The sequence below is a fragment of the Seriola lalandi genome, unplaced genomic scaffold (assembly GCF_002814215.2).
Source record: "Seriola lalandi dorsalis isolate HSWRI2012SDOR001 ecotype SW California unplaced genomic scaffold, Sedor1 jcf7180002054973, whole genome shotgun sequence".
In the NCBI taxonomy this organism is placed as follows: domain Eukaryota; kingdom Metazoa; phylum Chordata; class Actinopteri; order Carangiformes; family Carangidae; genus Seriola; species Seriola lalandi.
Window position 1 is genome coordinate 1672208 of NW_019525523.1, and position 12014 is coordinate 1684221.

The 12014-nt window shown below is 41.0% G+C and overlaps 2 protein-coding genes across 3 annotated transcripts in view; both read left to right on the forward strand.

Moving 5' to 3' along the window:
- Nucleotides 1-224: 224 nt before the first annotated feature.
- LOC111646630 (dual specificity protein kinase CLK4-like) lies at nucleotides 225-7649 on the forward strand. Of its 2 annotated transcripts, none has more exons than XM_023396167.2 (13): nucleotides 225-374; nucleotides 1675-1835; nucleotides 3351-3591; nucleotides 4215-4317; nucleotides 4635-4701; nucleotides 4820-4936; nucleotides 5068-5234; nucleotides 5320-5414; nucleotides 5526-5655; nucleotides 5740-5822; nucleotides 5916-5995; nucleotides 6112-6202; nucleotides 6878-7649. In XM_023396167.2, exons 2-13 carry the CDS (start codon nucleotides 1675-1677, stop codon nucleotides 7088-7090), a joined length of 1548 nt encoding a protein of 515 aa, XP_023251935.1. In that variant the 5' UTR covers nucleotides 225-374; the 3' UTR covers nucleotides 7091-7649. The 2 variants fall into 2 exon arrangements, with proteins under 2 accessions (XP_023251935.1, XP_023251936.1); XM_023396168.2 differs by having other exon boundaries at nucleotides 231-374; nucleotides 1706-1835.
- A 754-nt stretch (nucleotides 7650-8403) lies between these two features.
- The window catches only part of LOC111646553 (uncharacterized), a 116699-nt gene continuing 113088 nt past the window's right edge, over nucleotides 8404-12014 (forward strand). Inside the window, exons 1-2 of the mRNA XM_087171034.1 lie at nucleotides 8404-9052; nucleotides 9702-9771. Coding sequence (XP_087027160.1) covers nucleotides 8759-9052; nucleotides 9702-9771 — 364 coding nt within the window. The 5' untranslated portion in view covers nucleotides 8404-8758. The remainder of the gene's footprint in view (nucleotides 9053-9701; nucleotides 9772-12014) is intronic.

Below are 12014 nucleotides of genomic sequence, written 5' to 3' on the forward strand. Positions count from 1 at the left end.
AGATAGATAGATAGATAGATAGATAGATAGATAGATAGATAGATAGATAGATAGATAGATAGATATTTTATTTGTATGTCTAGGTCTAGGTTTGTTGTTTTTAAATGTGCTTTGTAAATAAATTGACTTAACGTAACTACCTGAAAGGCTCAGCTCAGGACAACAAACTCTCAAATGTCACGTGAGTAAACGTCATTACTGTGCGTTGCGTCATGGAATTTGTTTGCGAACGTTCAGGAAAAAAATCGTTGTATCAGATTGAAGTTCGCCATCTTTAAAGAAAAGTAGTCGGAGGCATTTTCCAGTTTCTTTGTTCATACTTATCACGGAATCGATAAATCTACAGTTTTGAACCCAGAAATTGTTAAAGGAAGGTAATACAAATCATTTTACTATTGCCAATTACCATTAAATTGCGATTCCTTTAGTTTAATGTATTCCTTAATTTTGGCTAACGGTAGCCAGTTAGCTTTTCCGATATTCGACGTCTCGCCAACAGGACATGCAGGCCTACATGTGTGGCTACAACAATACGTCTCGTCGGATATTATAGGTTTGCAAATTGGGCCACAACCTTCTATAGCTGAAACAGTCGCCGCTTGTAAAATTGATAGTCATTTCAGAATGTAATTTATTTAATGTGATGGCTAATATGCTGACGGGCGTTAATATTGTTGTGGGTGGCTAATAGTTAATGTGTTTAGAGCTCCACGGGCCTTTGGATCTAGAAAAGGCTAAAACTCGACAACTGTCTTGTTTATCTGACTTCTTGGCAGCTGAGTTGTCATAATACTGCTAAGAAATACAGACTTCAAGCCACCAAATGTAAATGCTATAATGAATAAAAATGCAAATCTGATGCGGATGTTGTCAGACTGTTACAGGCCTAGACAGCTGGGAAGGAAACGTCGAGCATACGTTAACGTTGGTCTAAAGTTATAACTATTGCGGTTCGTGCTATCCCAGCATTATATTAACCGACTTTTAATAACCTGTGTTGACAAAGAGGGGCTGGTTAAATTGCATGATTTATTTGAGTTGAATTTTCTTGGATTTTACTTAACTGTTGCAGTATTGCATTGCACATTACGGCTTTCTGCAGACAGCCACGCAGTTACGATACGGAAGTTATTGTTCTGATTTGGCTTGAAAGCTGCAACTAAACATAATTTTCGTTGTTGATTTATATTGCCGGTTATTTTTGCGAATCATAATTTATTTACATAGTATAAGAAAATTGTGAAATCACCCGTAACGTATTCTCAGAGGTCAATGTGACACTTATGAAATTATGCAGTCTGTCTGTTAAACAGCCCAAAACGCAAAGATACTTATTTTACAATAACATGAGAGAAAAAAAATGTACGTAAAAATTTAAAATTATTGGAAACATTAACAACGTCGTTGTTATTATCAAAACTGTAGCCAATTACAGCTTGGTCATTCAATCTATCAATCAGTTGACTAATGCTTTCAAATGTACTTGCTTAACCCCTAGAGAAATGCAATGCAGTACACTGGGTGTCATGCAATGGGGGAGGGGTCTCTACCTCTCCTGAGGCCATGCATACATAAACTCTGCAGTTATTGATGAATATGAACACGAATGTCTTAGTTAGGATTCAGTGGGATTCTAGGTTATACCATTTTGAATTGTTTTTCTATGTATTCCAGATGCGTCACTCAAAACAAATGCGTTCCCCAGGTGTCTGGCTTGATGAGTACAGCTGGGAAGAGAGGATGGAGTGTCGTAAGCGAAAGAAAAGAGATTCACACAGCAGCGAAAGAGAAAATAAGTCTAGAAGAACTCACAATCACCACAAGACACATGACGGGTAAATATTTATCTAGTGTTTGTTGTTTAATGTTACTACTTACAATTCAAGACCTTTTTGGTTTATTAAGATGCACATTTGTAATAGAGTTGAATGTTTATAGGAAAGCTGTTAATATGCCTAGAGCCACATCATAACCTATTCAGGAAAAATGTTGGCAAAGTTTAGATAGATATCAGAATTAGAAATAAGTATCTTCCGTCTTTGATCATCTTTTATTTATTAACCCAACTGCTGATGTCAGAAATGCTTTTCAAGACTAATACCTATCTTAACATGAGAAATTGAAGCATTGACGCTGTGGTTAAATTAAGGAGCAACTATTTCCAAATGCAGGTCATTGAGGATTTAAAAATAGCTAGACTACGACCTGTTAACTATTATAACGTCACTAGTTTTCAGATATTTAGTGGCTTGTGTTTCTGTGTATTCCAATGACCTTCAAGTTAAGTTAGTAAGGCTTCAGATATGTAAACAACACATGCGCTCCATATTGAAGATTGAATGTGCACTATAGAACACAACTCTTATGTCTGTATTATTTGCAGTGTTTGTTTTCTTAGTAGTATGTCAAATTGTTTTTTTTGTTTGTTTTTTTTCATTTCACCCGGTGACGTTATGTGCAGTGTATTTATGTTTTGCAATTCTGTCTTTTTGTGGACATGTATGATGGCCAGTGCGGTTACATTAGATGTTTCTTTCCACATCTACTCTAATTTTAATCCTGTAGAGAGGCAGACTTCTTTTTGGAAGACATCTGACACTACCAGGGTGTTAGGGCTCTTGGGGTTTCTTGATCTTTCTTAGATGGTGCAAACATAGCCTGCTTGATGGGTGTGCTGGAAGTAATTAGAAACATTCTGAGCCAACTCAACCTTAATGTGCAAACATTACGATGTTTAGGATCAAGACACATATAAGGAACTTTTGAAAGGTTAATAGGAATTTTTATGAAAGGAATAAGCAAACTTACCCTTACATTTTTTTTAAAATCTCTATTTCATATTTGCAGAAATGGTACCATGCAGGTGTTAACTTCTGGTGTACCAAGATGTGCAGGTGTAGAATCACATATCATATTATGCTCCATCAGATCGTGCTGTAAATTGTTTAGTTCGAGTTTCAAGGAAGGCATGCGAAAGGTTTCCAAGGACACAGCATAAATGTTAAAACTGCCCAGATGTGTGGCATTACATGTTGGCATTTGCATGCTCCTCTAAGTACTATTTGGATGGTGATAATCTCTCACTAAAATGCTTTCTGAACTGCAACCTGTCATTGAACAAGATGCTTGGCGTTTGGTGACTGTAAATCAGTATGTTGCTAATTACAAATCTTACATAAAAAGCGCAGGGGGATAGAGTGTCAGGCAATAGGCGGACCATTAGCACCATCATATCCAGTCTTCACTTTAGAGCTTGACCACAGACAAGAAGCTTGGTTGTTCCTGACTTGACCTACGCTTTGTAGTTCTTGTTTTTGATCTGTGTGTGTCTTTATTTTCTTTGACTGTAGGCACTACCTGGAGACCCGCAGTTTGAACCAGAGGCTGGACTCTCGGGAAGGTCGCACCCAGGACCACAGTTTGGACATGGCCTGTGAGGAGGAAAGTCGCGAAGCCACCTGCAAGGACAGAAACCTTGACTGGCACCATTACAGCAAATCATCTGGGCGGAGTGGTCGCAGCAGGCGAAGCAGCCACAGGCACAGAGACAGACGGCGCAGGCGTAGCCACTCTCGCCACAGGTCCTCCTCGGTACGGGAACCTCCTTGTCCCATCTATCCCCCTCCCTTGTCTATACCACCAAATCGAAAGGGTCATTATCACTGGTGTTTAGCCAATGCTTAACACCTATCTTTGTCTCTCTGTATCTCTGTGTGTCCTACACCTCACTATTAAGCATGATTTCCAGTAATGACAAGTAGGGGACTTAAGGGCTCAGGAAGTAAGGGATTGTGAGTGTTTTATTGATTTTCAAGAGAAAAGTGGACCCAGTATTTGTGCTGAAATCTTAGTGGGTATTTATGGGACGTGATAGTAAAGAGAACTACATGTAGAAAGACTGTAATCACTCAAGTTCAGTTTTTTTCTGTACTACTCTGAGAAAGTCTCTCATCTGAAAATCTTGTTGCCATGTTTTTCTTCTGTAACACACACTATGTGGTGGCTGGCGCCCAATTTCTCTGACGGGGCTGAATTTGAATTTGCTGCTCCGTCCATTCGCCTGGCGGTGTTACTGAACGGGCCGAATCTATCCACCCCTACACCTCCCCCCCTTGGCCTGGTTGAATGAATGACGATGTCGCATTGTGGTGGCCTGGTGCTGGCTGACTGATGGGTTATTGATGTGATGGCGGATTGCGGCGGTTCCGGTGCAGAGGAGGAGCCAACACCGCAGGAGCAGGAAAAGATCCAGGAGTGTTGAGGATGATGACGAGGGTCACCTCATCTATCACAGTGGAGACATGCTGAGAGCGAGATGTATAGAATATATACCTTTTTTTTCCTACTGTTGTTCACACTTTGTGTCTCTCACTCTCTTGTTGTCTGGTTTTTACTTCCAAACATTAATGTAGAGGATGAAGTATTTGGGCCAATAGACTTAATTTTTTTTTTTTTAGGTTAGATATTGCTTGTCAGTGTAACATAATTAGCATTGAGTTCTATGCCAGTGTTGAGAAGCCTGTTATATTAGTGTATCTAAACAGCAATATAACATCAGGCAGTGAACCAGCCAAAGGACAGTGTTTCACTTTGTCAGTGCTGTGTCTCTAACTTCAACTCTCTATTTTCTGTAGATGAGATTGTGTGTACTCTAGGAGAGGGTGCCTTTGGGAAGGTCGTTGAATGCATTGATCACTCTAAGTAAGTATAAATCAGAAAATATTTCTTATGGCTAAACATCCTGGAAATTTTTGTGCAGTCTGTACTTACTCTTTCTCTCTTACTTGATATTGAAAATATTTATATTGTGTGTTTCCAGTGATGGAGCTCGTGTGGCTCTGAAGATCATTAAAAACATAGACCGCTACCGTGAGGCAGCTATGTCTGAGGTAGAGGTGCTTGAACAGTTGAAGTCCCTTGACTCTGACAAGAGATAGTAAGTCAATCCATAATAACTTCATACCACTAAAGTCTTATCATTTTGAGGTTGTGACATACGATAATGTGTTCAGAATTTGCTTTGCAAGAAATTTACTTTGCATCTATTCTACCTTTCCACCCCTTTAGTGCTTGTGTGCATATCCTGGACTGGTTTGACTACCATGGCCATGTTTGTATTGCCTTTGAGCTGCTTGGCCTCAGCACCTATGATTTCCTCAAGGAGAACAACTTCCAGCCTTTCCCCATTGAACACATCAGACATATGGCGTACCAGATTGTCCGAGCTGTTCGATGTGAGTACTAGACATACATGCACAGAAAATACAGTGTGTCTCTGAAAACAGCTTGGTTTAAAATGTATGTGGTCTTGTCTTTCAGTTTTGCATAAGAACAAGCTGACTCACACAGATCTCAAGCCTGAGAATATTCTCTTCATTGATTCAGACTATGATATGGAGTACAACTCTGACAAAGTAAGCATCTTAAATATTTAACCAAAAAAAAAAAACAACCTAAAAAAAAGTCCAGAACTCCTTGTTTGTGCCAGCAGCTGTTTGAGTACATGATTGTGTTCTTGTCCTCAGAAACGGGATGAACGAACATTGAAAAACCCAGATGTGAAAATTGTGGACTTTGGTAACGCCACGTATGAGCATGAGCACCACACATCTGTTGTGTCAACGCGTCACTACCGCGCTCCTGAAGTCATTTTAGGTAAATGGCTGTTTTTAAGCACTGCAACTGTGGGCATTTTCTTTATTGGTGACTTGTTATTCAGTTAACATTTGTCTCTTTCAGATCTGGGATGGGACCATTCCTGTGATGTCTGGAGTGTAGGCTGTATACTCATCGAGTACTACCTTGGATCAACTCTCTTCCAGGTAGTTGGCATTACAGAGCATAATGAAATAATTAATATTTGTGACATTAACAATAGCATTTATTAAGCTGGTTCACATTGTTCTCTTATTTAGACCCATGACAGTAAAGAGCACCTTGCTATGATGGAGAGAGTCTTGGGCCCCATCCCCACAAACCTCCTGCAGAAAACCAAGTAAGAGACCATCAACAGTTCTTATTATGTGTCAATGAAGAATTTCCTACACTGTTGAATGGTTTTGCTGTAATTGAGGAGGGATTTCTGATAAATAATAATTGCATGTTTTGTAGGAAACGACGGTACGTTCACCGGTGTAAGCTGGACTGGGATGTGCACAGCTCTTCTGGGAGATATGTCAGGAAACACTGCAAACCCCTCAAGGTAAGAGGGAAGGAGCTGAAGACTACCACATACAGTCATTGTTGTGCTATTGTACTCTAAGAATCACATTTGAAAATACACCTGTTTTTATTAAATGTGTGAAATGCACTTTCCAACAACTCCAAAACTCCAACGTTTACATGTTGTATCATGTGACCTAGCATGGGGGCCCTCAGTGCATCCAAGAGACACCTCTTGGTAACTGTGCATAGCCTACAACTTCACAATCAGGATAGGATTCCTAATTTGCTGCACACAGCTACTGAGCTCAGCTTTTGGTCATAAAATAACTCCAATATACAAACTGACTAAGTGAAATACACAGCATGCATGTAAATAAGACAGTTTTGGAGTTGTTGGAAGCTACCTTGCCTGAGCTGATGTTTCCCCCAGACACTCCACTCAACACATTTTGAGTATCTCTCTGAATATAAAAAAGAAAAAGAAAATTTTGATCTTGGCTAAATCTTAGACAGATGGTACACAAACACATTCCCACAGTGTGTTTCATTAACAACACTATAAACTACTACCTCAAAAAATAAGTGCCCACTACTTACATGGTGTTTATCATAGTAGCAGACATGATGTATAACAGCACTTAAAATGCAGAGTACTAGTTTAATTATGACATAGTTTGAGACTGATCAACAATTGTTCATCTTTTCCCACCAGCATTACATGGCATCTAAGGATGAAGACCACCACCAGCTGTTTGACCTGATAGAGAAGATGATGGAGTATGACCCAGCTAAGCGCCTCAGTCTTGAACAAGCTCTCCGGCACCCCTTCTTCTCCTGCTACTACAGCAGCAGCAGCAGCAGCAGTAAACGCAGCAGCAGTAGAAGCAGTAGAAGCAGTAGCAACAAAAGGAGACTGAACTCCTGAACCTGTTAACGTCTGACCTGTAACCTTGGTCACAACCTGGCGTCACCATGATAAACAACATGGTGCTCGGTGCTAGCCTTTGCTTCCTGACTCTCCAGGAGAGGTGTACCTTAACTGACTGTATCAGTCCACTGCCCTGCTTTGCTGCGTCTTGTCCCTAAATCAGTGCTTCTTAATCGCGCACATCCACAAGTTCTGTTTTCATCTGTGGCATGTTTTGATGTAATCCCCCCAAGTGATTTCTATTTATTTGCCATTGTAATTTAAAGTATGGCTTCTGATCATATCTTTGTAGATTTTTTTTTTTACTTGTCTAGTATTGTCCATGTTTTTTGTGTGCAATGTTAGGTGATGGGTCATGTGACAGACAGAAATGCTTTACCCTGATTCAGTCTCAACAGTAATAATTTATTTAGCAGTGTAGATGTAAAAAAGCTCTTGCAGGCAGAAAATCCTTGTAAATAGAATTTGTTCAGGTATTTCACTTTTTCACTGACTGGTTATGTAACTTTTGAATTATCATGTACATTTTCTCAATAAACGTGAATTGACGACAGAAGTGTGTAAAGAGATGTTAAATGTGGTGCAGTAGCTGCATCAAACCACAGGATGGCAGTAAAGAGCTTTAGTATTACTGCAAAATGAACATCACAGAGGACCAACAAGGTAGAGCCTCCAGAGCATAAACCTCAATCTATAGATTTGGCGCTGTAGTCAACTGTAATGTGGGAGAAAATTTTCATCCAGATTTTCTTATAAGCATTTCCCAGTGACGAGTCTCACTAAGGTTAGTCGCAAAAGTCTATGCATTTAAAGGACATGTACTAGACTCAAACTACAGAGATTTATTCTGTATTATTAGACTTCAAAATACTGAGTTACAGCATTATCATTGTTCAAGCTGTTCGAGTATATGTTCAGTATACTGACAGTTTCTGACAAAACAGCTGGTTTGTAAATTGTAATTTGTCACAGGATGTGGGCAGTATGCATCTTTTGTTGAAACATATACTTCGACATAACCATAGACTCAGATTTTAAAACTATAGCTGCCCGTCTGTGCATTTTATACATTACCCAGCAGTTACACAATTTATTGCATTAACAAGGAGCATGGCCACCATCCACTGTTCCAGTCCATACACATTTCAGTTGACTACAATGTGTTTGGAAATTATGGTGAAAAACCAAAGTAGCTGCACGGACTCTACCAAAACAAACGAAGGTCCCTCTGTGATCAAACCCTCGCTGTCTCACTCAGCTGTCAATCTGCAGCCTCCCACGTGGTCTGCAGGGCGGGCGCATCTCAACTAGTTGAACGTGCAACTTTTAGGGAGGCAAACAATTGGACGCATTGGTAGTTGCACTTGCACATCCATGTCGGATACTGCCTAACAGGAAACAACGACCTGCGAGTCAGAAGGCGCCTCTTCTCTGCTTGGCACCCAGATCGCTCTCAGCCGTTGCCTCTTGTTCCAAGACTAATTTAAGACAGCGCTTTGAATACTGAGTCTAGCGTGCTGGAGCTGGTTGTTGTGTATGCCTTAAGAACACTGCTTAGTTAGTCCACAGAGGCTGGTTACAATTTGGTTGCAGAACTGCACCAGAAAAACACGCCGTTTGGGTAATTTTCTTTTCACCAAGCGAACTTTGAAGCAGGATTTCATCATGGATACAGCCAGCGACTCCATCGGGGAAAGTAAGCCGGTGTGTCAGTGTGCCACCAAGTCTGCGGTGCAGCGGTGGCTGCCAGGTTTTCCCATCGCTCTGTGCTTGCTGATGTCCCTGAGCTCCATCACAGTGTGTCTTATGATGAGCTTCAAGACCTTCCAGCTGGAGAACCGACTGCAGATGGAGATGGACAAAGCGTCCATCTTCAGCCCGCCGCACAGGGCTTTTCTAAATGAGGATGGGACCCTAATTCCAGAGCTGAGCAGCCCAATTGGGAAGCTCGTAAAAGAGGTACATGGGTCTATTGTGGATTCAATTAGAACCGATAGTCTCTGATAAATACGTATGTTGTTCGCGTGAAACGCTGTCAGACCCGCTGCTCGCCTGTGCGTAAAGTGTGCGTAATAACAGGGGACATGTGCAGTAAAGTTTGCAAACTCATAGACATAGTAACTGTACTCTAATGATTCCCCCTAAATTCAGTCCTTTTTTAACGCATAACCTTAGGGATATACCAGACATGCAGCTGGCCAATTAGGTTGCAGTTAAAGCTCTTTATAGGGTGACATAACCACTGATGATAGACACCAACCTATAATTTAATCACATGGAAAAGAAATTGAGGAAACCTTTTTATTTCTGAGCTATATATAAAGGGCAAATTATTATGATCTCATAATTATTGGTAACCACTGAGATTATTTTAATTTCCAATCTATAAAATTGACCCTAATGATATCCATTTGTTCAAATTCTTCTACTTGATAAAATTGACCAATTCTGTAGCCCACAAGACTTAGTCAAACCAAACGAAAACTTTATCACTTTATCGCCTACACTGTTTTTGCATTGAGAAAATACAGGATCCATGTTTAGAGGGGACTGAGTTTTTTTTTTTGTTTTTTTTTTTTAAACTGGAATTTGTTGTGTGTGTCTGCAGGAAATGGTGGTGCTGATGCCGAAAATGCGAACAACAAGGGATGTTGGCCAAGAGTGCTCCTGTCCTCCAGGTATCTGTGTCTGCTCTTTGAAGCATTAGTGCCACTTATCAGAACACACAAACAAAACAAGCAATACTCTACAAGTCAGTGTCTCAGGTAAAAGTTCCAGTCTAAGCTTGACTGACTGCTCGTGAAACCTGTGTGTGTGTGTGTGTGTGTGTGTGTGTGTGTGTGTGTGTGTGTGTGTGTGTGTGTGTGCGCGCGTGTCTTTTTCTGTGTGGGGGGGATTACGACCCCTAAGCCTCTGTAGGGCCCATACTGTGACGGCAGGGTTCAACACTCAGCAAATCAGTGGGGTTGGGACGTCCAGCCTGAGCCCAGCAGCCCCAGTGTCAGTGGGGGATGCTCACTTTAATAGATGGAGCGGCCGTGTGCCAAGATTGGCCACTTTTGGCTTGTGGTGTTCATTACAGGGCTTGTGATAGTTCCTGGGGTGGAGAACAGTGTGTGATCTGCATCACGTTACACACAGACACCTCTCTCATGCCTGTGATTCAAAGAACGGTGGTATTTCTTTTATTTTGGATGAACATCAGTGGGTGTGACCCATTGATCAGCAGTGCATTTACTGGTTTACATGGGAAGTTTTACCTCACCTATGGAAAGGAAAGTTGTGGTTTATGGACAGAGAAATCCTCTGACTTGTAGCAACAGCTTGTGTGTCTGTGTGTGTGTGTGTGTGTGTGTGTGTGTGTGTGTGTGTGTGTGTGTGTGTGTGTGTGTGTGTGTCTGTGTTTTATTCTCAAGTGGAATCTTGCCATTGTTTCTGAAGAACGAAAAAAAAAACTGCTTCAACACATCTTCTGCTCTTAAATTTTTTTATCAAGAAGTCAAAGGAGAGGTTGAGTTATTTTTTTATTATCTGCAAATTTGGGGGAATTTCCTTCTCTATCTTTCTCTCTCTCTCCCCCTCTCTCTTTGTCTCTGGGTGTGAAGAGCCCTGCAACAACGAGAACAGGTGAAAGCGTTCACTAGTGGAATTTCTGGCCCGCTTTCAACACATTCTGTTTTCTAGTCTGAAGTCTGCTGTGCCAAGATAGCTCGCTTGCTCTGGCTGGCTGGTCACAGAAGTTGGTACAAGTATTTGTTGTTTGCTTTGGATTCAGCAGATCCAAAGCCACTGATACTGTTAATACAAGCTGTAGGTCTTTGCTGTAGTTCCACTTTTGTCATTCAGTGCATTCCTACTAAGTATGACTCAGTAAAAATGTAATCAGATGTGTACCTAGTAAAAGGTTGCTTTTTTATGACTGGCCTGCTGTCCCACTTGTGCATTTTAATGTAATTACTCCATTAGATCATATTATTGTATCATATGTTGTGTCCCATTTTCCTGTCAATTTTGCTGAACTGCTGTAATCAAGCTGCGTTTGCACTGAAATACAATCTCTCCACAACTATTCAGAAATCTCTTTAAATTTCTCTCTCTTTTCGGTTTCTGGCTCTCTTTTAAATATGGTGTTTTGTTTTTTTTGTGAAACAAAGGCTTTTTTGTTTATTGCAGCTTTGATGCAACCGAATGCCTGCAGACATGTATTTTCTTTTCATGTCTAAACGATTAGATTGCTCAATACAGACTTGTTAACATTTCTCCATAAAATGTGTTTATTTTTAAAGAGGGTTTCTCGGCCGATAAGCTTTTTCTTGGTGCTCTGTGCTGAAGAGGCCACGTGAACTGGGTACTGTTACGGGTGTGCATGTGTTTGTGCCAAGTGCTCTACATGAGATTTACCTAAATTGTTTTTATGTGCATTCATCTGAACTGTGCTTCTGTGCCTACATGTGTGCGTCCCATTTGCGTCATTGTGAGAAAGTGTACAAGCTGTATCATGGTCCCATGTGGCTGCGTGTGTGTTTAAGTTTCAGTCTCTGAGCCTTTGAGGGGCCGACAGAGGCACCTCTCTCAACACGACAGTGTAAGAAGAGACTCTTCGCTCCCTTTAGCATCAGCTCTCGCCACCTGAAACTTGAATCTCTCACCACCAGGATCACAGGCCAAGATATTTCTGCCTGTATGTGTGTGAGAGATGCACTACCACACAGCATGAGCGGCATTTCTGCCAGTAAAGCTATGCCCTCCGCATCAGTGTGCTCACCTTTCAGCATGCATGAGGACAGGGGCCCAACAGAGGGCAGCACTTCTGCAGCAGCACTGGAAATGATGTTGAATTTGTCATTGAATCTTCTGACTAAAGGACTTCCTTCTGATAGGGAAAAAAAAAAAATGAAGGCAAGAACCCCTGTTTCAGTCA

Bases quoted from the DNA above. Each gene is read 5' to 3' on its own strand.
- LOC111646630 (XM_023396167.2), top strand. From the start codon at position 1,675: ATGCGTCACTCAAAACAAATGCGTTCCCCAGGTGTCTGGCTTGATGAG. The intron at 1,836-3,350 runs GTAAATATTTAT...CTTTGACTGTAG, and splicing joins CACCACAAGACACATGACGG to GCACTACCTGGAGACCCGCA. The intron at 3,592-4,214 runs GTACGGGAACCT...GTTCCGGTGCAG, and splicing joins CTCGCCACAGGTCCTCCTCG to AGGAGGAGCCAACACCGCAG.